A 23,982-nucleotide genomic window follows, 5' to 3' on the forward strand; every position below is an offset into this window, starting at 1 on the left:
AGATCAAGCGTTCAAGATTAATGGTGCTCCAAATTTCCGACCTATGTTCTTATATTGGGGAGGGTGATGTGATTTAGTCATTATAACACTGTACTGCAGTGGGGGTAAGCAATGTAAACAAACTTTCTTATTCCAGTGATGGTATGTACAGTATGTACAAGAAGAAAATTAAATATGTAATGCTCTGTATTCTCTCTTTCAAACTTAATACTTTCTTCTCTTATGTATCCTTAATTCTAAAACAAGATTGTTAGACATTTGAATTTATAATTTCAAAAAAAGATACAGGGAGTTCCAAAATAGAGGCATGGCAATTAAGTAAAGTGTTTTAAATTGTTAGAAGATCTATTGCTTTTTTTATTATTATTTTCAAGAATTAACAATATTTTGATCCTAATGTTAAATGTTGGGAAAAGGCTAAACTCACAAATAGTACCTTCTACATAACCAAAATATTTGAACAATCCCTTTAATCTAATACGAGAGGGGAACTTATATTAGAAAGCTCAAAATTTGTATAATGTTTTATGTTTGAGTAAAGCGTAAATATTAACTTTGAACGATCTATAACACGCAATTTCTTTAGTGTGATCTAGTTTTTATTGTATTTGTAAGTTTCTAAACTTGCACTCCGCGAATAATTCGAATTTCCGAACTACAAATATTGCATTTTCTTGCAAGATAAGTTTAGTGGTTTGCAGGCTTCTGTGGCTTAACTTTTGATGCAAAATAAGAGAAAACATAGAAAAAATTTTAAATTGTTACTTTTCATCAGATAGTGCATGTCACTCCACAGGGAGGAAAAAATCTGATTAATTCTTTTTAAGATTCAAGGAACGTTACTTTTATTTAAAACATTTATTAACGATTTTTTTGGATAATTTTTGGAATTTTAGACATGATATTTTTAGAAGTCTTTTAGTTGGTTTGGAGTCATAACATGCTGCATCAATTATATCTCTTTATCTCTATACCTCTTCGTTCTTTAAAATTGTTTTTAAATGGAGGACAGGACTTAAGAAAGTTTCTAAGCTGTCAAAAAAAATTATGAAAACTAACAAATATTTCCTATTACAAAATATTATTTAGCTAAGAAATAGTAAGGTCTAAAATTATATTAAAAAGTCTATGAATGATACTACTCTCATATATTTTCATTGCTAACAAATATTTCCTATTACAAAATATTATTTAGCTAAGAAGTCGTAAGGTCTAAAATTATATTAAAAAGTCTATGAATGATACTACTCTCATATATTTTCATAACCAATTTTCACTTTCTGCTGTGTTGGACAGCTACAGGTCACGTGATGTCTGGGCTAGTCACGTGACTAATTTTTTGTTGCCTGGAAACTCACACAGTTCCACTAAACCAAGAGGTTTCTTCATGGTTTCAGCTTCGATAAGTAAACTTATATTTCTATAAAGTTTTAAAAAATCATTATGAGAGGTTCTTGAACCCTCTTTGAATCACTCTGTCCGTGAATGTTCCGTTGTCTGGGTTGGTAACAGAGATATACACCGGAGCACGCTCTAGGGTCGTGATAAACCCGGCACAAAGTATAGAAAGATACCTAGATATCCACACCAACTCGTCTGCAGACTGCAGTTTTACTCCAAACCTCAGCTGACACAGAAACCTGAACTTGAATTATGAAAACTTTAATGTTTAATATTTAATCTATATTTCAGATAATATGTTAGAAGAAGTTTAAAAGAAGCTGAAATTATATTGTGAAGAAACCAAAAAAAAAATAATTCAAAATGAGGATCACAACTTGCTTAAACAATTTGAACAAACTTTTGGACTTGAAATCTTTGAAACTTTTGGATCATTATTCTCAGTTTAATCCTAGTCCTCTTTCAATCAAACAGTTTATGGAGTTTGGACGGAGTGCAACTGAACCTGAATCCTTTCTCTTCCTTCGGAAAGAGATCCCCGTCCGACTCTCAAACATAATGAAGGAAATCAACCTTCTCCCGGGAAACCTTCTTCAGATGCCATCAGTTCTAATATTACAGGTAGAGAGCCAAATAATCTAATAATCCATGAGGTCTGGGACCAAAGGAACTGAGTTCAATTCACTTATTATGGTTTTCTAATCCATATTTCTCCACAACCTTATGTCATAGACCTCTGATATTTCATCATATGAAATCTGTGAGATCAAATAGTCTTCAAGTTTGAAATATCAATGGTTTATACCATCAGGTTGCAAAGATATACGGGTTACAAAATTTGAGTTTATGTCAAAAACTCTTTAAATAGATAGCGAGAAACAGTTTAAATATGTAGACTAAGTTGAACTACTTCGATTTAACTTGAACCGGGGCACAAGCGAAGTGGCTCAACTTCTCGCTGTTTATTAATTTTGGCCCCTTTTTTCATTTTTTCTTTTTCACGAAAACTGGAGATTTATTTCTGAATTTGTGAATAAACCGTTTTTTTGGCAGGACTGGTATGCGCAGAGCTTCCGTGATATTAGTAGTTTTGAATCCCGGGAACCGAACCTAGAAACCCTAGAGGAGTTTTGTACTATGCTAAAAACAGTTCAAGCAAGACATACAAATGTTGTTCAGACGATGGCTCAGGTAGAACCTTGATGAGGATAGTTCAGTAAAGTAGGAGAGTAAAGGAGTAAAGTGAAAGGTTGATGAAATGTGTTGGGTGTACTGTCCACTTTGGTTCTAGTACTCTTCGTGGAGAAATAAGAGTTTTACGTTGGGAATGTTTAAACAGGTCAGCAGAAGTTGAACTATCTAGTTTCTTGTGTGGCCAATATTAAATTAAACCAGCTTTTAAATTTCATAAAACAGTTCTATTTTTATTTGTTTGGTTGAAGCTGGGATGGAAAGCTTCTAAATAAAACGGTTTGGTCTCAAAATTCTGATTTTTATACAATATGTGCTGAAGGCGAAAGGTTAATAAGAGGAGTTAATGATAAGGCTGGGAGGAGATTAGAGGAGAAATTCGGAACTGAATTCTTCCAGGAAAGCTATGATGGGCTAATGTCAGCTCTTACCTTTTTAAAATTCCTTTACGGTAAAGTGGCCACATTGGATATATCGAGATCAAGCGTTCAAGATTAACGAGACTCCNGTTTTAATTGTTTTGTAGTTTTCTATTATTTGAGTTACTTCAGTTTAAAAAAAACAGAGATTTTTTGTATATCAAAAATATTTATACTAGTTTATTTGTGTAAATTGCAGTCCTAATAAACTCAGAGACTTGTTTTATTTTTTAAAAATCAAATACTTTCCCTTAATATTTGGTAATTATGTATTTTTAATGTTGTTTTTGATACCTTCTTGGTTTCGGAAAGTTTAAAAATCTGGAGTTAAAACATTGTAATTCTTACTTAATTAAGCAAACTGTATTGAAAAAACCTATTTCTTGTTTTCAGGGTGTTCTAGAACTCAAGGAATCCCACCTAGTCGACAATCAGACAGATATGGCTATTCAGTACTTTCTAGATAGATTCTATATGTCAAGGTGCTTATTATTCATCTTGAATTATGATTTATCTGTGGGTTTCTTATACAGAATTTTTTTGGTCAGATTCAAATCTCAACAACGATAAAACATCCCATTTTTCTATATGTGTGAGCCTGAAAAAAACTCGATTTTGCCAATATTATTTATTTTATAACAAGCGGACCCGGTGTTGTGCGTCAGTTTATCTCCACTGCTACAATTTGTCTCACATTTAAGCTTTAACCATTTTAACCAAATGTTAGACATTCAAAAGGAAGTTCAGAAATTGTGTTGAAATGAGTATTCTCTACAGAAAACGAACTGATTATCTGGTTTCTTGATAATTAAATAATTGAATATTTAGGAGAAAATACAAATTAAATTAGTTAAATAAATGCATATATAGAAGAAAATACAAATTAAATTTGTTAAATAATTGAATATTTAGAAGAAAAGACAAATTAAATTTGTTAAATAATTGAATATTTAGGAGAAAATACAAATTAAATTTGTTAAATAATTGCATATTTAGAAGAAAATACAAATATCAAGGAATCCCACCTAGTCGACAATCAGACAGATATGGCTATTCAGTACTTTCTAGATAGATTCTATATGTCAAGGTGCTTATTATTCATCTTGCTTCATGATTCTTTCTTATATCTGTGGGTTTCTTCCACAGAAATTTTTTGGTCAGACTCATGTTAACTGCCATTTTATATGATCAAATCTGCCAACAGCCAGTTTAGATAAAAAATCTCAATCCATTTTTCTATATTTTTAAGTATGAAAAACTTGATTTTGCCAATTTTATTTATTTTACAACAAGCGGTCCTGGTGTCGTGCGTCTGTTCATCTCCCCTGCCACAATTCGTCTCACATTTAAGTTTTAACCATTTTAACTAAATGTTAGACATTCAAAAGCAAGTTCAGAAATTGTGTTGAAATGGTTAAACTTTACAGAAAACGAACTGATTATCTGGTTTCTTGATAATTAAATAATTGAATATTTAGGAGAAAATACAAATTAAATTTGTTAAATAATTGAATATTTAGAAGAAAATACAAATGCAATTTGTTAAATAATTAAATATTTAGAAGAAAATACAAATCAAATTTGTTAAAAAATTAAATATTTAGAAGAAAATACAAATTAAATTTGTTAAATAATTAAATATTTAGAAGAAAATACAAATTAAATTTGTTAAATAATTGAAATATTTAGAAGAAAATACAAATTAAATTTGTTAAATAATTAAATATTTAGAAGAAAATACAAATTAAATTTGTTAAATAATTGAATATTTAGGAGAAAATACCAATGAAATTTGTTAAAAATAAAATATTTAGAAGAACATACCAACGAAATTTGTTAAATAATTGAATATTTAGAAGAAAATACAAATTAAATTTGTTAAATAATTAAATATTTAGAAGAAAATACAAATAAAATTTGTTAAAATAAATAAATATTTAGAAGAAAATACAAATTAAATTTGTTAAACAATTAAATATTTAGAAGAAAATACAAATTAAATTTGTTAAATAATTGCATATTTAGAAGAAAATACAAATTAAATTTGTTGAATAATAGCATATTTAGAATATCAATCCGAATGCTGATTCACCAACACACACTACTGTTTGAAGAGAACGCAGATAAAGATACAAAAAGAGTCGGGATTATAGATCCAACCTGTAAGGTAAATAACAAATTTTATTCTTAAACAAAACAAAAAACATTATTATTTCATTATTTTTATCCCATCAACGTTCACTGCAAAAAAATCAGTCAGAATCTTTCGATCTTACATTCTTCTAACACAGTTATAGAACCTAAACTACCAGTGCATTGTCCACCAAAATTCAAATAAAAAACTTTGCTCGAAATCAAGATATTTTGCTTATCGCAAATACTTCTTATTTTATTGCATAACGAGTCTGTTTTATGGGCGTAGAAATTAAGTAATTGAGTTGAGAATTGATTTTCATTGAAAACCTCTCTGTATATCTAATTTTTTAAAATAATATTCTAATGAGCATTCTTCAATTTGAAGACATGTAAAAACAATTTTGTCTGTTTTAGGTAAAATCTGTGATAATGGAGGCATTCACTAACGCAGCTTTTCTGTGCGAGGAATATTATACAATTGCTCCAGAGATTGAAATTAAAGGTGAAGAAAAAAGATTCTTTTAAATGTTTAAAATTTCTTTGCTATTTCTTTACCCCTAAGTTAATGAACTTTCATTTTTTTCTTGACGAATAATTTATGTCCCCCCTTTTTTGGATAATGTTTTAGAAATTTTAATTTCTTTGAACTTAAAAGGTTTACATTGTGGATATAAAGTTCAGTTAATGCAACTAACCGTTATTTATAATAGACAAAAGTTTTATTCTTAGTTTGGATAAAGTTAATTTCTCAAATATCTAAATTTTAATATTGTGTTTACTGTTTAGGTCTGACCAAGATGGTGAATGAAAAGGGAAAGAAGGTTGCCCTGTCTCTTTGTTATCCTCCTCCCCACCTTTACCACATCCTATTCGAGCTTTTTAAAAACTCGATGCGAGCCACAGTTGAAAATAACGCCCGGTCTGGATGTAACGCTACACCGGCGCTCAAATTATCTAGATTGTAACATTGTGTTTACTGTTTAGGTCTGACCAAGATGGTGAATGAAAAGGGAAAGAAGGTTGCCCTTTCTCTTTGTTATCCTCCTCCCCACCTTTACCACATCCTATTCGAGCTTTTTAAAAACTCGATGCGAGCCACAGTTGAAACACATGGAACAAAATCCGAGCTTCCTACGGTAGAAGTGCTAGTGGCTAAAGGAGAACATGATGTCAGTATACGAGTTAGTGATCAGGTAATTTACCCCCCGCCCTTTACTGGACGCTATCTTGGGTTTAGTGTTGGGAAACATTAAAAAAAATGTGCCATATTCAAATTGCTAGAAAACAAGATCATTTTTCTATGAAAACTAAATTATATATATATATCAACTTTATTTCAAATTGCGTGCTGAACCTCAGAAGTTCATCTGAGAATTAAAATTCAAGTTAAAGGCGAAATCAATTATTTAAACTGCACGAATTTCTGTTAAGAAATTTGTTGGAAACGTATTTGGTGGTGAGCCAGAGAAGATGTTTAATTGTCAACTCAATAAACTCATCCCACTGGTTTACATATTTTTTTGAAGCAAATTAATTTAATAAAGTTTATATTTTCTAATTATCCTCAGCTTAGAAATTAAGTGTTTATTATTTTTTGGCCAAAAAATCGAATAGTTTATTATTATTATGTTATGATTTAGGGTGGAGGTATACCCCGGCATATCACTGATCATCTATTCCACTACCTATTTTCCACTGCTCCTAGACCAAGTATGACTCCATCTAAAGCTCCATTAGCTGGCTACGGATATGGACTTCCACTTTCAAGACTATATGCAAGGTAAAACAAAAAAATCAAAGATAGTATTGACAAGTTAAGAAATGATAATTGAAATTTCTTACAATTGTCTATTTGAACCTAAAACTTCTGAGGGTTCTAACAAATTTAAGCTTATGTTTCATTAAAAGACATTAAACAAGAAAGGACATTTACAAAAAATTTTTTTGTTTAAACTGAAATATTAAATGACAGAATTCCATACAAAAAATAAACCGGTTTTATTCAGGGATACATATTTTCTTCAACAATTTTATGTACTTTTTAAGGTTTAATTGTTGAGTTTATGGGAACTTATTTTATTTAGATATTTTCATGGTGATCTGATCCTGAATTCATATGACGGATACGGAACAGATGCTGTCGTGTACCTGAAAGCTTTGACCCATGAAGCTAACGAGCTGCTACCTGTGTTCAACAAGACTAGCACAAAGCAGTACAAGACAGCTGTTCCAACCGCAGACTGGACCGACCCGTCGTATTGTGTTTCCAGAGGTAACACTAGAGGGAGTAGATAGCTCTGCTGGTTCGGATCTAGGAATCAGTTAATCTCAAGCTGTTAGAATGAGGTTGCTTTCTAGGAAGGTACCACATATCCGACATTATTTGTTTTGAAAACAAATATCCCTTGGAAATGATTCTTGTTTCTTTTAAATAAAATTCCTAGATCATAAGCTTGCTAATAATTTACCGACTAATATTCAAAATCAGCTGATTTTAAGTTTTTAAGATATCAATAAAAACTGAAATGTAAATCAGTTAATTTTGAATTTATAGATAACTTATCCGATACAAATTCCTATATTAACAATTGAATTTTTTTAGTTAAATAGCTTTTTTTTCTAGACTAAAAATCTTCCTAACCACGTCTTTCAAATTTATAGATTATAAATCAGCTGTATATACATTTATAGATTGTAAATCAGATAATTTTAAGTTTATAGATTATAAATCAGCTGTTTTAAAACTTATGGATTGTAAATCAGATAATTTTAAATTTTTTAGATTATAACTCAGCTATTTAAAATTCCTAGATTAAAAATCAGCTTATTTAAAATTCATAGATTATAAATTCATAGATAATTGATTTTCTTTCACCACATGACTAACAGAATATTCTAGTTTTCTTCTCCAAAAGTTCATCAGGTTGCAAAGAAATAGAGATTAGAAAATTTAAGTTTGTGAAAAAGACTCAATTTCTTTCTTGCCTTTTAATCTTTTTGATTGTTGAAAAGCAGATTACATTTTATTCAAAATAAAACTTGTGTTTAGGTTCCAAATCCCTGAGTTCTAAACTAAAAGAAAATCTGTCTGAGGAGTACAAACTGTCAAGGTCTGGAGATCAGTAAACAATACGCTGATGGATATTGGATATATAGAGTTAAATATTCGTCCTTTGCGGGATAAAAAATATTCTCCCTTTGCGGGATAAAAATATCCACCCTTTGCAGGGTAAAATTGTTCACATTTGCGGGATAGATAGTGAAGTTTCAATCTATGAAGATATTTTAGATTTAAAGTTCCAAAGATCAATGATCAAGCTTAATTTCAGATCAGTAGCAGCCTATGCTCAACCCAAAATCAAAGGGTTCGGATCAGTTCAAGAAAACAATTAGCTTTGATCCCATTTTGATTGTTTTTTGTTCGTTTAGCCTCAACAGTCTAGAAGTGGAGTCCTAAATTCCAAGAATCCCGCATTTTTTCTCAAAGTAAATTTAAGATATTTACAACACTTCAATGGCATTATGTTCTAGATATTCATTATTATTATATCATATCTTAAATCATCTAATTAACTTATATCTTTAAAATTTACATGATAGTTAATAACTTCATAGAGCACCTATCTAGAAATATGTAAATTAAAAAGTTTAGTTAGTTTTCTTAGAACAATTATAGATGAAACCTATTTCCAAAATGGGTGTCCTGTAGTCAATTGTACATAATACTTAACACAGACGGACGGAACCGAAACCCATTCAGTTTGAGATTTTAGTTCACTATTCAAAAAAGTATGAGTAACGTTAATCGTACATTATCAACTTTACCAACACTCGGTTTCAAAAATATAAAAAGGAATTCTATTTTTTTATCTTAAAAATGTTAAGGAAGGGTTAAATTATTCATTTTTTGCAAATCTTTTCTTATTATTAGTTTAAACTTTTAGGTGAAGAAAATCTGTGAACTTATTTTTTGGGAAAATCCATTAGTCGCAAAAAAAACCTACGAACCCTCGTAATTGTTATCTAGACTTTAAATTCTAAAAATTATTTTCTAGAAGAATTTATTTAACTTATTGTACCAAAGAATGGAAAGGGTTACTTCCTATTGTACTACTTTTAAAAGTACACATTATGCATGTGCTCAAAGTACATCGTTATTTCAAGAGGGGCATACACAGTACGGAGTTTAACACTATTTTGGTATCTCTTATTGTCAACATCCGTATATATAAATATTTAGATTTAATAAATATTAAAAAAAAACAATTTCTATTTATTGAAAAATCGGTAGAATTCAATATGTGAGCGATGTTAAATGGACTGTAAAGGAAAAATGAAAGGGGGTACAGGCTGAAAGCTAATCCCTTTAGCTCTTGATCGCGACCCATGAAAGTTATATCTGATGTTCCTGTCTCGAGAAATTGATATAAAACTGTTAAAATTATACGAAAGTTCATGTATGTAAAATTTAGAAAATATTGAACTTAAATCACGTGACCAGGGCTATCACCAATGACAGAGCAGTATACTGATCACGTGGCTCCGCCTGTATCACGTGACCACTTTACTGCACTGCCATTTGTGGAATTTCTGGTCAAGTAATACGGACGTATAAATAATATTATGAAGGAAATCTATGAAAAATAGAAATAACAAATATAAAAGTAAACCTAATTTACAATTAGCTTTCTCTGAGATATCATCGTTTTCAGATTGGTTGCTTATTTGCTGAATTTGATCTTTTTAAACCTATACTAATTGTATATATATTAATTTTCGTATGAATTCGACAAAGTTGTATATCAATTTTTCGAGATAGGAACATCAGATATGACTTTCATGGGTCGCGATCGAGAGCTAAAGTGAATAGCTTTAAGTCTATACCCCCTTTCATTTTTCCTTTACAGTCCCTTTAATAGATATTTTATTTTAGATTCTTAATATATTTGATATTTTTGTAATCATCTAGATAGAAATTATTTCAGTTCTAATCCAGATTTGATTCAGATTCAGTCTTTGTCACCTTTCATTTTTCAAGAACACGATCGATCCCTTTTATTTAATATTGTATAAATGGGTTTAAAATATGTGTTTTTTATTACAAGAGCAATGAAAAAATACAAAGAAATTACAGCAAGACTGGATAAATACATATTTCCCAGGAGGATTTCGAAATTTCGACTCCCAATTTTTGTGTGTGAAATTTTACGCACAATTTCTTGGTCGGATTTAAGCTCAAACAACTAAAAAGAATTAAAGGGTTTAAAAAGTGAAGTCTTAAACAAACATTAATAAGAATATAAGTTCTAGAAAAATATACTTCATGACTTGAAATTCAGGTTTAAAGTATAGTATTAAAATGTACAGCTCTGTATTACATTTAACGAAAAATCTTTAAATTCATGTAAAGAAACGGATTTTTGATATTTTATTATAACATTAAGCTTGAGAAATTTTAGAATTAAAGATACATTTTGAGATTAAAAGAGGACGGAAAGGAATCGAGTCTTTGCCACAAACTCAAATTTTCTAATCCCTTTATCTTCGCAACTGGATAGTGTAAACTTTTGATATTTTAAACTTAGTCTATTAGATCTAACAGAATTCATAGTTTGAAATTTCTAAGTTCTAGGACATTGGGTTGAAAAGATATAGGGATTAGAAAATCACAGTGTAAAAGATTAAATTTCTTTTCACGTGTTTTATGTTTATATATATCTTAGTTTATGTTTTATTTCTTCAAAATTTTAAATCGTTCCAGCCAAACGTTCGATTTGATAAGAATTCAAATCGAAATTTTGCCATTTAAAGTATCGAAGTGAAGTTTTGCTAACATACAATACATAGATACTAGATGAAGAGATATTATAGTTTAATAAATCAAGTACTCAAGCTAAGTAACAACCCTGCTGTAGGAGTCAAACTGTTTCCTCAAACTCCATATCCATCATGAGAGCTGAGGAGGTTAGGAGTCCAACCTTATCTTCTTCAGGTCCTCCTTCACTACCGTCTACACGACTCTCATGCCGTCGGTTACTCTTCCTAAACCAGAACCAGGTTATTATATTGAACCCTCTTCCGCGCTAAATATTCCAGTTAACAACTCCGTTCTAATTATGACGTCTCATTTACCCAATATTTATTTCCTTTTTGAGATACAAGTTTATGGCAATTTATTGCGAAATAAAGAAATAAAGCACAAATTTGCTGAAAAAAATTAATTGTGGGAAATAGGAAAATAGTTGATTTTTAAAAATTATGCAAAATTAGTTGCAGCAATTTCAATCCTAAATGTGCTCAGTAAATACTGCAAGAATAAGACCAGCTGCTGAGCTAACAGCTTGAATCAGTTGAAATTCAGTGCCGTAGATTAAAAAGCTACCAGCCGAAGGAGGATTTCCGTTGTTTTATTGGGGAAAGGGATTAACTTAATATTGTAATTTTGAGCCTATTATATATAAAAAAAATTCTAGTCAAAAGTGACACAAGAAAGAAAAAAATGATAATTTGTAAAGAGCAGGTATTATTTTTTTATCGTTTTTTTCAAAAGAACCACATGATTTACTCAGTATTAATTCTTATATCCATACTGATAAATGATAAAAGGTGTTACTAAAAGAACGACACAAGATGGTAAAACTCAAAATTAATCAATTAAAATTCTGATAGAAGATGACCAAAAACCCAATAAATGTTAAGAACAGGACTCAAAAACCCAATAAATGTTAAGAAAAGAAAACGTGATAAACCCTGAATAAAGTTACAAACAGAAAGTAATTTTGAAGGCTTTTTATTACATGTCAACTATAGTTCGTTTTAGATAAAAATGAAAGTCAGATCGATAAAGGACACTAATTAGTAGTGATATATAAACATCAAAGTCATTTTCTAACCTTTAGATCGGCACATTTTTAATTTTTTAATTTACTATTTTTTTTAAGTAAAGACATTAGACCGTATAGACCACAATTCGGAAAGCTTAGGCACGAATGTGATTTACTTGTCGTTACTCGATTTCCAAGTTGATTGTGATAGGTTTGCTGTTTTAGGAAGTTTAACTTTAAAAAGGCCCCACATAAATACTGTCAATTTGTGACGGTTTCAACATTTCAAAATTGTATTCTGATAAAGTTTGTGCTTATTTTACTTTACAAAATCATAAAAAAGTAAATTTGTGAAACCTTTAAAAGTTGGACCAGAGGCCGAATTTAAAGAATTTGAGCCGCAGCTTAGATTTAAGCAACGGCTCAAATATGATTGGTTTCACTTTAAATTGTATTCAATTTTTCAAGATTTAAGCCTGCGCTCAATTCAAACCGGTTTTGGGGGGATTTGAGACGCGGCTAAAATTGATTAAATTCGGACACAGAAAAGTTTTGAAAAAAAAACGAACAAAGTAATTAATTATAACTAATTGGGACAATCTGTAAACTATAAGCAATAAAACTATGTTCAATTTAAATTATAAATTTTTCAAAAAAATTTGCTAATACTGAATTGTATTGCAAAATTTTCTTTTGAGTACCAGGAGCATGGGCGGATACAGTATTTAAGTGAGGGGGGTGCTAGATTTATTTGGGAACAAAAAAATCCAGATTTAGGAAGTAAAAGAAAAGCCGAAGGCGAAATTTTTTTTACTTTCCTGTTTTGCACTAGGTTTTCTTTCCCTTAAGTGCTATTGAGAAGCTATTCTGAAATCTCAATCTGTCAGGGGGGTGCAAAGGTAATGCCGCCCCCCGTATCCGCCCCTGACCAGGAGACAAACAAATTAAATGCATGTACATGTACTCTGTGTATAAAGTATCATAAAATTGGTAGCTTGTACTTAAACAAATTTAGATACCTTCTCAAAATTAAAGATTTTTCTTTTGAACATTTTTTAATTAATTCTAAAACCTGAATTTTCCATGTTATTTGTTACTTTTGTTATCAATTCACACACACCTACTGATAAGTTATACGTACAATGAAATAACAAAACATTAATAAACTGGTTCTTCCTAATTCCCAGGACTGACTCACCCCTCACTGTATAACAGTATCAGGTAGCTCAGGTACCCGAGTATAGGTTCTGCAAACACCAAACAATCAACTTTTTTTTACCTCACCTGGAAACTTTTAGATAAACGGAATTCGTCTTTCGATCTGTCTATTTAAAAATTCCCAGCATATTGCTACCAGGATGATTAGGTAAAAAATAACAAGCTTAAACAGTAGTTTCATTTAATTTCTTATTAAAGAGAAGAATTAAATTGAATTGGTAACATTTGTTTTTGCTTATTTGTGTGTTCTCAAAGCTCTGTATGCTTATCTGTTTTATAAACTTTGTGTGTTCTATACCCTTTGTATGTTTTTTTTGTTTTAGTGTTTGCTTCTTGTATTAGCTCTGTGCTCTTCTACTTTCTTTTTGTGTTCTTATAAGCCATGTGTTTCGATGTGTTTTTTATAAGCTATGTGTGTTTCTTTGTGTGTTCTACACCCTCAATGTTTTTGTATTTTTGTGTTTGCTTCTTGTATTAGCTTTGTGCTCTTATACCTTCTTTGTGTGTTCTATAGTCCATGTGTTTTTTGTGTGTTCTATAAGCCATGTGTTTCTTTGTGTGTTCTATAAGCCATGTGTTTCTTTGCGAGTTCTATAAGCCAAGTCTTTCTTTGTTTGTTTTATAAGCCATGTGTTTCTTTGTGTGTTCTATAAGCCATGTGTTTCTTTATGTGTTCTATGAGCCATGTGTTTCTTTTTGTGTTCTATAAGCTCTGTTTGTGTTTATGGTTTGTCTAGCTTTTTTATGTTCATAGGTTTTTGATCTTATAATAATATAAAAACTTACACTTGTGAGTATCTGTATGTATGATTCTTTGCGATATCTTTAGTTCGAGATCTATTGAACCAACAGCAACAGCAACAGCAGATAAGAAGAATCAGGACAACAAGGATACCAACAGCAGCACCAGCTAAAAACATAATCTATATGTTTGCTTTGTTTGTTTGTGTCCAATAAACGAAAAAACTGCTGCTGAATAAACCCACAATTTTTTTCAAGACCTCAAATGACTCCATAGAAAGTTTATGGCCGGTTAAAAATTTTGCAAAATATTTGATAAATCATTTAACAAAAAATATCTCTGAATATGCTGAATACATGAACTGATCAAAACCCACACAAAAATCTGTTCTTGGTCAATGGAGTCAATGATTGCGCTTGAAAAAGGGAATCTGCACTGTTTAAACTGAATAAAGCATTTAATGGCTTTAAATTAAAAATGTCCACTTTGGATATCGAGTTTAGGCGTTGTAGATCATCACTTTCTCATTTAAAAGTATTGACCTCAGTTAAGGTAACTGACCTTTTGGAAGATTTTCCTTCTGTTGAATATAGTCTATTGCCTCCTTGATAACTTGTACTGTATGACTGGGTGGATTGTAAAGGTAGGATCGGAATACATCCAGGCTTCCGTTAGTAGGAGGAGCAACCAAACCTAGATTAAATAATGTTTCTATAATCTTCAATTTCCTTTTTTAAAAACGGAAGGAAATTAATGTCTTGCTTATAAGTATGGAAATACAGAGCGTCCCTTATCATGCATATTAGATTATCTCCAAGCTTTACTCCAAAATAAACCCATAATAATCGAAAAACCCAATATTTTCTGCAAGAAAAAATTTACATAAGCCTTATTCAATTTTAACGAAGTGATATATTTTTCTTAACATTTCCTATTAGTCCCAAAAAAAACATAATTTAGACTGACTGATGATCTTTTATGATATGGGACACCCTGTAGAAAAAAATTATTTAAACTTACATTTTAAAACTTTATTTATGTTACTGTATAACATGTATTTATTACCTAAAAGATGAGCTATCAGTGGGAACACATCCACTGCGTCTACTTGAGCTATTTTCCCCGGAGTCAGGACGGGTTGGACAACTCCGGGTCCTCGAATTAGTAAGAAACTCTGCATGCTAGGTAGGCTATTATCATATCCTGCGAATCCGTACAGGTTTGAAAGCCGGACACTCCGGTTCGATCTGAATATTATCCGTATCATGATTATGAAATCTCAAAGAAAATTTGAATTTTTATTTCATTAAATTAAGAAATGTTTTTATTCTTATTTATTATTAATTTTTAAAGTTTTCTGAAACAAAACATTAATAAATCTATACCTCAGATTTAAATCCTTGACCTCCTTATAGAAAGTGGAAGCGAAGGCAAACCCTTCCTTCGCCACGAGGACAATATCCGTGACCCTGTCGTTGTTCTTGTATTTGTACTGGTCCGGGATCCCGTGCTTGTTGTACAGGTTGAACTTGTCTGTATCCTCGCTACCCTGGAGTGCAGCGTATATATCTAGCTGCTTGTCAACATGTACAGGTTGTAGGTTTAGAACAGGGTTCTCACCGTATATCTGATACTCCTGAATAATATCAAATTAGAAGAAAAAATTAAATAAGTTTTAGGAATTTTAGAAAAAATCTTGATCGAATTATCACACATAAAATGCACCCCGTTCAGTTAAACTCATTAATATCAATACTTTGGAAGAATTTATATAATGTCGCCTTGAATTTGAACTTGAAGCTGTCAGCTGTATTTTCCTAAGCTGTCAAAATTTTCTGCCAGAAGCTTTACAGGGATTTATTGTTTAAGTTAATAAAACAATCTAAAGTTTTGTGTTGAGATTTAAAGTTTTTATCGTGAATGAAAATTGTCTAAATTTTTTTTGTAAAGATAAATAAATAGCCCTGAACAGCTTAATTCAGTTGGGCGTTTCATATAACCAAGTAAAAAGTGATTTAGACGACATTTTAAAAATTCTTCTGATATATTAATATTAATAAGTTTCTCCAGCCATTTAAACCTGTCCAAACCGTCTTAGGTTTTTTTGTAATCTAAGTATAAGGTTTACTGATTACTTGTTTCGAACTTCTAATCCAAAATCTTTGAAGCCTGAAAGTGTAAACGTTTGATATTTCAAACTTTAACTACTTGACGAAGCATAAATCATAGAAAGAAATATGAAAGGTCTACGACATTAGGTTGCAAATTTATTAAAACAGATAAGAAAATTATTAAAAAACATATTTTTAGGTTTCATGGATTTATTCAAGATAATGGATTTATTCAAGATTATGAATTAATTTAAGATTATGGATTTATTTAAGATTATGGATTAATTTAAGATTATGGATTTATTTAAGATTATGGATTAATTTAAGATTATGGATTTATTTAAGATTATGGATTTATTCAAGATTATGGATTTATTCAAGATTATGGTTTATTCAATATTATGGATTTATTCAAGATTATGGATTTATTCAATTCTATAAGCCATGTGTTTCTTTATGTGTTCTATAAGCCATGTGTTTCTTTGTGTGTTCTATAAGNTGAAAAAAAATTCAACCCATTCGGTTCAGCCGTTTGGCTGGCTATAGGCAACATATATATACGAATGTATTGTTTTATTATATAGATTATGAACTTATTCAAAATTTTGAAATTTATTAAAGATCTCCCTGTGAGAATTTAAAAGTTCTTTAAGATTTACCTTCGAGTCGACGAGATTGCTGACATCAAAAACATTCTCTGTGGTGACTTGAAGGAACCCATGGAGGCCGGTTAGGACAAGGTTCGTATCCTCGGCTAGACCTCTTTCCTCCAGCACCTGGAGCAGGTAACCAACAAGCTGGTCAACCTATACAACACAACAATCAGGGTTCTCCTTCTTTTAACCCTAACCTAGTTGGATTTCTATAAAATTTCCTTATATATAGAGATAGGAAGGAGACTTGAGAGTGTGATATATGTCAAATTTTTAAGCAAACTCATATTTTGAATATTAAGATAAATATTAAAAAATAGAAAAGTTATTGTTTTAAAATTATGGAGAAAAAAATGGGGGTGGGCCACCCAAGGAAGGGTTAATACAGGGTCACCAAGAAGTAAAAATATACTAAATTATTAAAAAAGAAATTGTAAGAAATTGTGGTGGGTAATTAACCCTGTACATGAACATTGCGAATTGTATGTCACTTTGAAATGCTATAGATAGAAAAAGGAAAATAACTTCTCAAATGACTAATTGATCATTGTCTCAAAATTGTGCTGACTGCTGGTGTTAGTTTATTTTAAATATTTGAATAATTAAAGCTTCATTAATAAATATTAAATTGTGATTAAAAGAAATCGAATTTGGTGATAACATGTATTTAATAATTTCCCCCAAAATTTGTGTTTATAAAAGTAAGAAAGTATAAAAAACACAAAGATTACATTGACCTTCATATATTCTTATTAGAGTTTAAATAAAACGTTTAAAACCTTGTAAACTGCTAGATCCACCTCCTCTGACTCCGGTCCAAAGAATCTGATCGTATCTCCGGGTTGGTCCAGGTAGAACAGAACTAGGTTTACCGGCTTCTCTGATCTGAACCAGTCTACAACTGTATTCACCTGATTAGTCCATCTCAACCAATCCTGAGAAAAAGAAAAAACGTCAAATAAAACCAATTTTAACACCATTTTTTGGGGGGAGGGGAGGAAGCTGGAAGGGTGGAAAATACTTGGCTAACGTTTTTTTACTAGTTCCCCGATTATATCAATATTCAATTGGGGTTAACTATAAGGATTATAAGGCATCTTTGATGCATGGTGAAATATTTAGAAATTATGTTTTAAATCTTGAAACACTACATTGTAAATATGTTATAATACAAGAATTGTAGAATATTGGATTTTTGTTTCCCTGGTGTCTATGCTTAGAATGTTAAATCTTTTAACTTCTTAGACAAATATTTTGGCCTTCCTTTTATATTTCGACCTTCCATTTATATTTTGGACTTCCTTTTATATTTCGACCTTCCTTTTATATTTTGGCCTTCCTTTCATATTTTGACCTTTTGAATTGACTAGCGCAGAATTATATAATGAATTTTTAAATAACAACTGTTCTAAACTGTTTAAACTATTATGAAATGGTTTGTGAAATACGATATTTTTATAGGATTTTTCTCCTAAACTTAAAGTTTTTAACCAAACTATTAATTCATAATAGTCTTTGTAAGTAGGCATTAGAATTATGCTACATTTACGATGTACACGGGCAGCCGCAGTAAATTTGAATTTCCGAGTCGGGTCAACCTTTCCGGTCCCAGTTTGTACCGTATCACCCGGACATTGGGTATATAAACAGACACTTAATAGGACTAGCCGGTGCAACAAGGTTGACGTGGTCAGACTTTAGGTTGAATTTACTTTTACTAAACGGTCAGAGGTGCGTGTGTATAATGTGTAATATCTCTTCCTACTACATGCTTTACTTTTGCACCAGCTGCCATCGAGAAATTATTTAACAGGTGTTTTCTAACTTCTATTTCTAGAACTAGAGAAACTAACTTCATATTGAAGAATAAATACCTTTTTTTGGATATTTGGATATCTTAGATATTATCAAATAACTAGCTTCTAACCTGATCTGTAGTTTTATTAAAGAAAAATCTATCGATATTTTCAGTTTGGTTCACAGGGTTGGTTTCCTCATCTTCTATATGTCCCTCCTCCTCTCCATCCGTCCCATCAAGAGTATCTTCTATGCTGTCTGGCTCATGTAGCAATCCCCATGAGTCCTGTTCTTGTAGTATTCCAGACTCCTTGGATAAACTTCGTCTTCGTCGATCCGTTCTTCGTTCCTTGAGTTTTGAAGTTGGTGTCGTGTGCTTCGCTACCGACTCGTCGATATGATAAACAGTTCCCCACAGCCTCATGTTCTCCTGGTTCTGATAGAACTGTGCTCCAGGCCAGCCAACTGATCCTGTCAACCCCTCACCTCCATAAGCGTGTATATCCTGGAATATATTGAAAAATCTATCACAAAAGGTTACCCAAAAAGGATTAGACCCTAATGACGACCTCAACCTAATTAAATACGACGGTTTCAAGGTTGAACCTGGTTTTCTAAAGGTCAATTTAATAATGTTGAAACCAAATATTTAGGAACTAAACTCCAAGCGCCCATCTACTAGTAAAAAAATCTGAATGAATTGGTGCAGTTTTTAAAATAATAATTTTTAACCTTCTCTGGGATCATGTTAGTTGCCACAAAAATTTTGTCCCAATCGGTTCAACCGTTCTGATGTTCATTGGATACAAACAGACAGACAAGCAAAGTATATATAAAGTATATTGATGTTAAAGATGCGGGGAACCAAAAAGGTAAGAAATAATGTACATTTAATTGTTCTTTGCGGGTAACCCTTTACCTCAAATGACTGAGTGAATGTAAAATAAAATTTGTTTTCTATATATTGAGAAGAACTTACAGCAATTGTTGAAATGTTTGGATTATAATTCCAGAACAGCATGTCTGTGTACTGTAACGGTTTCCCGAAGTAGTTGACCTCCTTGCCCAGAACTCCGGTCATCTCAGAGTGCTGACCGGTCACCATAGCTTGCAGGGTTGGGAGTGATTCGGCAGGAAATTCTGGTTTCATACGAAACCCGGCTCCGTTCTCAAATATAGAGTCAAGAGCAGGGGTTGAGATTCTCCGGAGAAGCGTCTCCGTTAGTCCCTCAAGAACTAGGAGCAGAACCCTGGTGCTCAGGGTAGCTGGAAGAACAGAAAATAACAAAAATAGATATCTCATTCTTAAACTGGATTCAAACCAGTTTTAAGCTGCTCATATTATCCAAGGTTTGTACGGGAGACTGGGTGCTTGTGTACCGTAGGCTGAATATGATCTTGATAGGCTGGATTAGAACTGGAGCACTTGAAAAATTTAAAAAACTGGAGGACTGGAAGAACTTTATCAGCTAGAAGATAATATGAGAAGAAGCTGTAAGAGGTGGATTACTGAGTAAACTGTATAACTGGATGAACTGGATAAACCCACCTGTGCTGAGAAAGCTGGTATTGATTGCTCCAGCATTATGCAGGTCATATTTAACACTTGTAAACTTTGTGGATATCTCACACTAACATTGTTCCATGTTTGTAGATTATAATTTATTACTTACATTAGGCAGAACAATTTAAGCACATGTACACTTTTTATTCTCAACTGTTTTTCGTGGTTGATATTATAAATCCTAGTATCGTGGTGTATAGAGAAATAGAACTAAGATTAGAAGTAGAGGATCAGATTACACATTACAGTGTACAAGTCCGGTATATTAATATGTTTTTAATCTCAGGGGGTTCATAATATGAACCAAGCTCAAGAAGATCTCTAAACTGATTTTGTTGGAAGCTTAAATATCATAATTCTTTAAAACAACAAAAGACACAAACACGTTTCAGTGAATAATTTATTTTTTAGCAAAATTTGAACATGTTTGAGTTTACAGAAGATTTATCCTGAAAATCCTTTCAGGTTTCCGTCAGCTATAGTGTCTAGGAAAGCTAAGACAAGTCCTTGATCCTCAGGTTTCTTATCCCGGACTCGGACAATCCTAACATCTATCTTTACACTCTCTCCACCCTTCACTTTCCTAAATAATCGTTGGTTTTTTGTCAGAACATATAAACAAGCTTCCCCGTCCTGGTAGAGATATGTATTTATTGGGATTTTAAGAAAAAAATTAAACTCATTCCTTATGTATTTTCAAAACAGCCATTTAAAGCTCAGTTTGATAAACAATTTTTTAAATTGAATTGAACACGCAATTCTATAATGGAGATTTACTTGAAGTTTTGACGACTGCAGTGCCTTTAGGATGACTTACCCGTCACTTTTCCCTTGTTCTCCGTATGCCAGGTTGGGTCCCAGGAGCAGGGTTCTCTCTTCATCTACACAAGCTCCGGTCAACCCAGACTCCAGTCCTCGAACAAACCTGATTGCTTTGGGGTTTCCGAATCTGATCTCCAAGGACGGAGTGTCAATGAAAACATTTCCTTTTCCATCAGGTTGGATAACTCTACCCTCAATATCCATAGTTACATCAATATTAGGTCTGGCCTTCTGTCCTTCATTACAGCTTCCACCTGGAGTAAATATATCAAACTTTAATCTTTATCTCGGCTTGGAGATAACAAGATGGTGTTTTCTCTCATTTCAATCCAGAAGATAAAACATGAGAGGAAAAAACTATGAAAAAAAAATGCATTAAAAGGGATTGTAGACGTAATTTCAATGACTTCCATCTGCAAAATGGCATGTCTGATTTTCAACCATTTTACCCTTTAACCCAAAAGAATTACTACGGAATCCCTTAAATCGGACAACAGTTTAAATCGGACATGCCAATCCTTAAAATGAAGGAACACTTGAAATTATGTATACAGTCTCTTTAAAAAGTAAAAAGAATGATTGATAGGTTTGAATTAGCTCCGATCAAGGAAATGAATAAATGAAGTTTAACAATGAAAAATGTTATGCTAACCTGATGCAGGTTTAATGGTTCGGACGATTCCATTCAGACTTGTGAGGAAGTAAAGAGTTGAACCGGGGGGAACCTGGAATTAAAACATAATCTTATAAGTTCACTTACCCCCCCCCCTCCCTTTTATTAGTGTTTTAGGGACTGTAGAAGGAATTTCATGTTGCAGGTCCGATTTGATCAGTCAAATATTTAAAGATTATCTTTGTAAATGAAACATGCCACCCTACACCCTACACAGCCCCTTTAAATATGTTTTTTATTTTATCTAAACCTTGTCGGAAGGACTATCTCCGTATCCGTACTCTGGAGGAACTATAATATTAATCTTCTCTCCAGCACAACCTCCCTCCATACCCTGCTCTAACCCAGGAATTACGTTCTTCTCACCGATCACGAACTCCGACTGACCGCTATCGAACTGGGTTCCATTGGATAGAAGACCAATATACTCCATAATCACTTTATCCCCTTGTCTAGACAAATGAAAATAAATTATGAACAGATTTTAAAACCCCTCCAACTCCAACTTGAGGAACTGATTACTCATTTTAAACTCTTATTTTCAAATCTTTGTTTTTGCAACCTTATTTAAACCTTATATAAACCTTATATAAAACTTATATAAACCTTATATAAACTTATAAACTTTTAAAATTTCAAAATTTTAACATTTGCATTTCATACATATTCATAGTTTGAAATATTAAAGGTCTACAACATCAGATTGCAAAGATTTCTGTAGACATTATCATATATTTTTGGATTTCATTTTATGAGAAGAAAAATTGTTTTATTATGTTTGACAATAAGAATAGTTTTAAAATTGGCTATTTCTGTTTAAAAGATTTGGTCCACCGTCCCGTTTTGCATTTTAAACATAGACTGTAATTATGTGTACCGCACACTGTACAGCTTGCTCTAGCTGCTTAAAAGTCGGCCCTGTACTTGAAATAAACCGGAGTTTCCAGTGACTGCAATTTTAAGTGACATTCATGAAAAGACTGGGGTTTCCGTCTCACAGTGACGAGGATACGGTTGTTAAGCGGATATGTCTCTAAATGGATGGTCACGTGTAATTAGTGTTGTTATTTTTTTTGGATCGTTTTTTGAAAAAAGTTAATAAATTATGTTGAAGTCTTTGCAATATCTTTATCCAAAATATAAAAATTGGAAAAACGATCCAAAAACGATGGTTACAACACGCTTGTTTTTAGATCGTTTTTGAATCGTTTTTGGGTCGTTTTTGGATCGTTTTTAGATGGTTTTTGGATGGTTTTTGGATCGTTTTTGGGTTGTTTTTGGATCGTTTTTGCATCGTTTTTGGGTCGTTTCTTGCATATATCTTTTGCCAGGATCAAAATTTGCCAAACTTAAAGGAATGCAAATATTTTAAATAAAAAATTGCTATTATTACATTATGACAAATTTTGACCCTGAAAGAAAAAAACGAACCAAAAATAATTACAAGTACAGTCCCTTTAAGAGAGATAAAATGGAGAACGTTAAGGAAAAAATGCAAAAGTTAAAAAATATGAAAAATAGAAAATAAATAAGCAAAATTCATCTCACCTTGCACGATCATTGTTTGAGCAGTTCAGGGGAGGTTCTGCCTCCTTCTGGAAGGTTTCATTCTGTCCTGCAACCTGCCCTAGGAGAAGGATAAATATAGAGGGGAGAGCAGGGTTCATGTTGGTTCTCTACTCTAGAGTCAGCAACCAACTGAAGGAACAGGTTTGGGTTCAAGAAGGAACTAAACAATGGGTTCTCTCAGCATTTAATGCAACAACAGTAAATATTTGTTCTTTGTATTTGCATGTTCAATTCATCTAAAATATTTGATTATCATTGATAGTGAAAAAAATAAGAACAAAACAGCTTCATTGCTTCTTGAAGTTGAATACTCCCCCCCCCCCCAAGAAAAAAAATATATTTCTTTGATCAAAATCTAAAAGGAAGTTTTCTTGTTTTTTTAAGGGTTTAAAGAACGACGGAGAGTATATTTATCTGACTCAATTAGAGATATGAATCATGAGAAAGGAACTAAACACTTGCCTCAAACTCTAAATATCTAATCCTTATATTTGTGCAACCAGTGGCCGAATTTAAAGAATTTGAGCGGCGGTTTAAATTTAAGCCGCGGTTTAAATATGGTTGGTTCCACTTAAAATTGTACCAAATTTTTCAAGATTTAAGCCGGCGCCTAATTTAAACCGGGTTTTGGCGGATTTAAACCGCGGCTCAAATTCTTTAAATTCCATCTCTGATGGCATAAACCATTGTATTTAACTTCAACTGTTTGATCAAGCAGAGTTCTTAGTTTGAAATATAAAAAGTTTACGACATCAGATTGCAAAGATACAGAAATTAGAGAATAAGAAAAATAATCCCTGTCCTATAAAGTTCTTCTAAATCATATTTAAAACTACAAAAAGTGAGAATTATACTTGCTTAA

The 23,982-nt window shown here is 31.9% G+C and overlaps 3 protein-coding genes across 6 annotated transcripts; 1 reads left to right on the top strand and 2 right to left on the bottom strand.

Moving 5' to 3' along the window:
* Nucleotides 1–1,673: 1,673 nt before the first annotated feature.
* On the top strand, nucleotides 1,674–9,410 carry LOC111696072 (pyruvate dehydrogenase (acetyl-transferring) kinase, mitochondrial). Of its 3 annotated transcripts, none has more exons than XR_002763996.1 (10): nucleotides 1,674–2,022; nucleotides 2,455–2,592; nucleotides 3,405–3,493; nucleotides 5,079–5,178; nucleotides 5,562–5,649; nucleotides 5,934–6,056; nucleotides 6,255–6,340; nucleotides 6,788–6,927; nucleotides 7,232–7,509; nucleotides 8,197–8,284. XR_002763996.1 is itself a non-coding variant. In XM_023465595.1 (10 exons), exons 1-10 carry the CDS (start codon nucleotides 1,765–1,767, stop codon nucleotides 8,271–8,273), a joined length of 1,287 nt encoding a protein of 428 aa, XP_023321363.1. In that variant the 5' UTR covers nucleotides 1,674–1,764; the 3' UTR covers nucleotides 8,274–9,410. The 3 variants fall into 3 exon arrangements, 2 of the variants coding, with proteins under 2 accessions (XP_023321363.1, XP_023321364.1); XM_023465595.1 differs by having other exon boundaries at nucleotides 7,232–7,419; nucleotides 8,197–9,410; XM_023465596.1 differs by lacking the exon at nucleotides 5,934–6,056 and having other exon boundaries at nucleotides 6,132–6,340; nucleotides 7,232–7,419; nucleotides 8,197–9,410.
* Nucleotides 9,411–10,842: 1,432 nt separating this feature from the next.
* On the bottom strand, nucleotides 10,843–20,359 carry LOC111696073 (ectonucleotide pyrophosphatase/phosphodiesterase family member 5). Of its 2 annotated transcripts, XM_023465598.1 has the most exons (10): nucleotides 19,472–20,358; nucleotides 18,623–18,997; nucleotides 17,475–17,630; nucleotides 16,702–16,848; nucleotides 15,317–15,567; nucleotides 14,997–15,178; nucleotides 14,493–14,624; nucleotides 13,976–14,099; nucleotides 13,170–13,218; nucleotides 11,102–11,189 (listed from the first exon to the last, which is right to left on the bottom strand). In XM_023465598.1, the coding sequence occupies exons 1-9, from the start codon at nucleotides 19,793–19,795 to the stop codon at nucleotides 13,173–13,175; spliced, it is 1,737 nt and encodes a 578-aa protein (XP_023321366.1). In that variant the 5' UTR covers nucleotides 19,796–20,358; the 3' UTR covers nucleotides 11,102–11,189; nucleotides 13,170–13,172. The 2 variants fall into 2 exon arrangements, with proteins under 2 accessions (XP_023321365.1, XP_023321366.1); XM_023465597.1 differs by lacking the exon at nucleotides 13,170–13,218 and having other exon boundaries at nucleotides 10,843–11,189; nucleotides 19,472–20,359.
* Nucleotides 20,360–20,438: 79 nt separating this feature from the next.
* LOC111696074 (peptidyl-prolyl cis-trans isomerase FKBP10) lies at nucleotides 20,439–23,256 on the bottom strand. The gene is made up of 5 exons (XM_023465599.1): nucleotides 23,100–23,256; nucleotides 21,802–22,003; nucleotides 21,531–21,603; nucleotides 20,874–21,132; nucleotides 20,439–20,639 (listed from the first exon to the last, which is right to left on the bottom strand). The coding sequence occupies exons 1-5, from the start codon at nucleotides 23,216–23,218 to the stop codon at nucleotides 20,501–20,503; spliced, it is 792 nt and encodes a 263-aa protein (XP_023321367.1). The 5' UTR covers nucleotides 23,219–23,256; the 3' UTR covers nucleotides 20,439–20,500.
* Nucleotides 23,257–23,982: the final 726 nt, after the last annotated feature.

Source organism: Eurytemora carolleeae, unplaced genomic scaffold (assembly GCF_000591075.1).
Source record: "Eurytemora carolleeae unplaced genomic scaffold, Eaff_2.0 scaffold113, whole genome shotgun sequence".
Lineage (NCBI taxonomy): Eukaryota > Metazoa > Arthropoda > Copepoda > Calanoida > Temoridae > Eurytemora > Eurytemora carolleeae.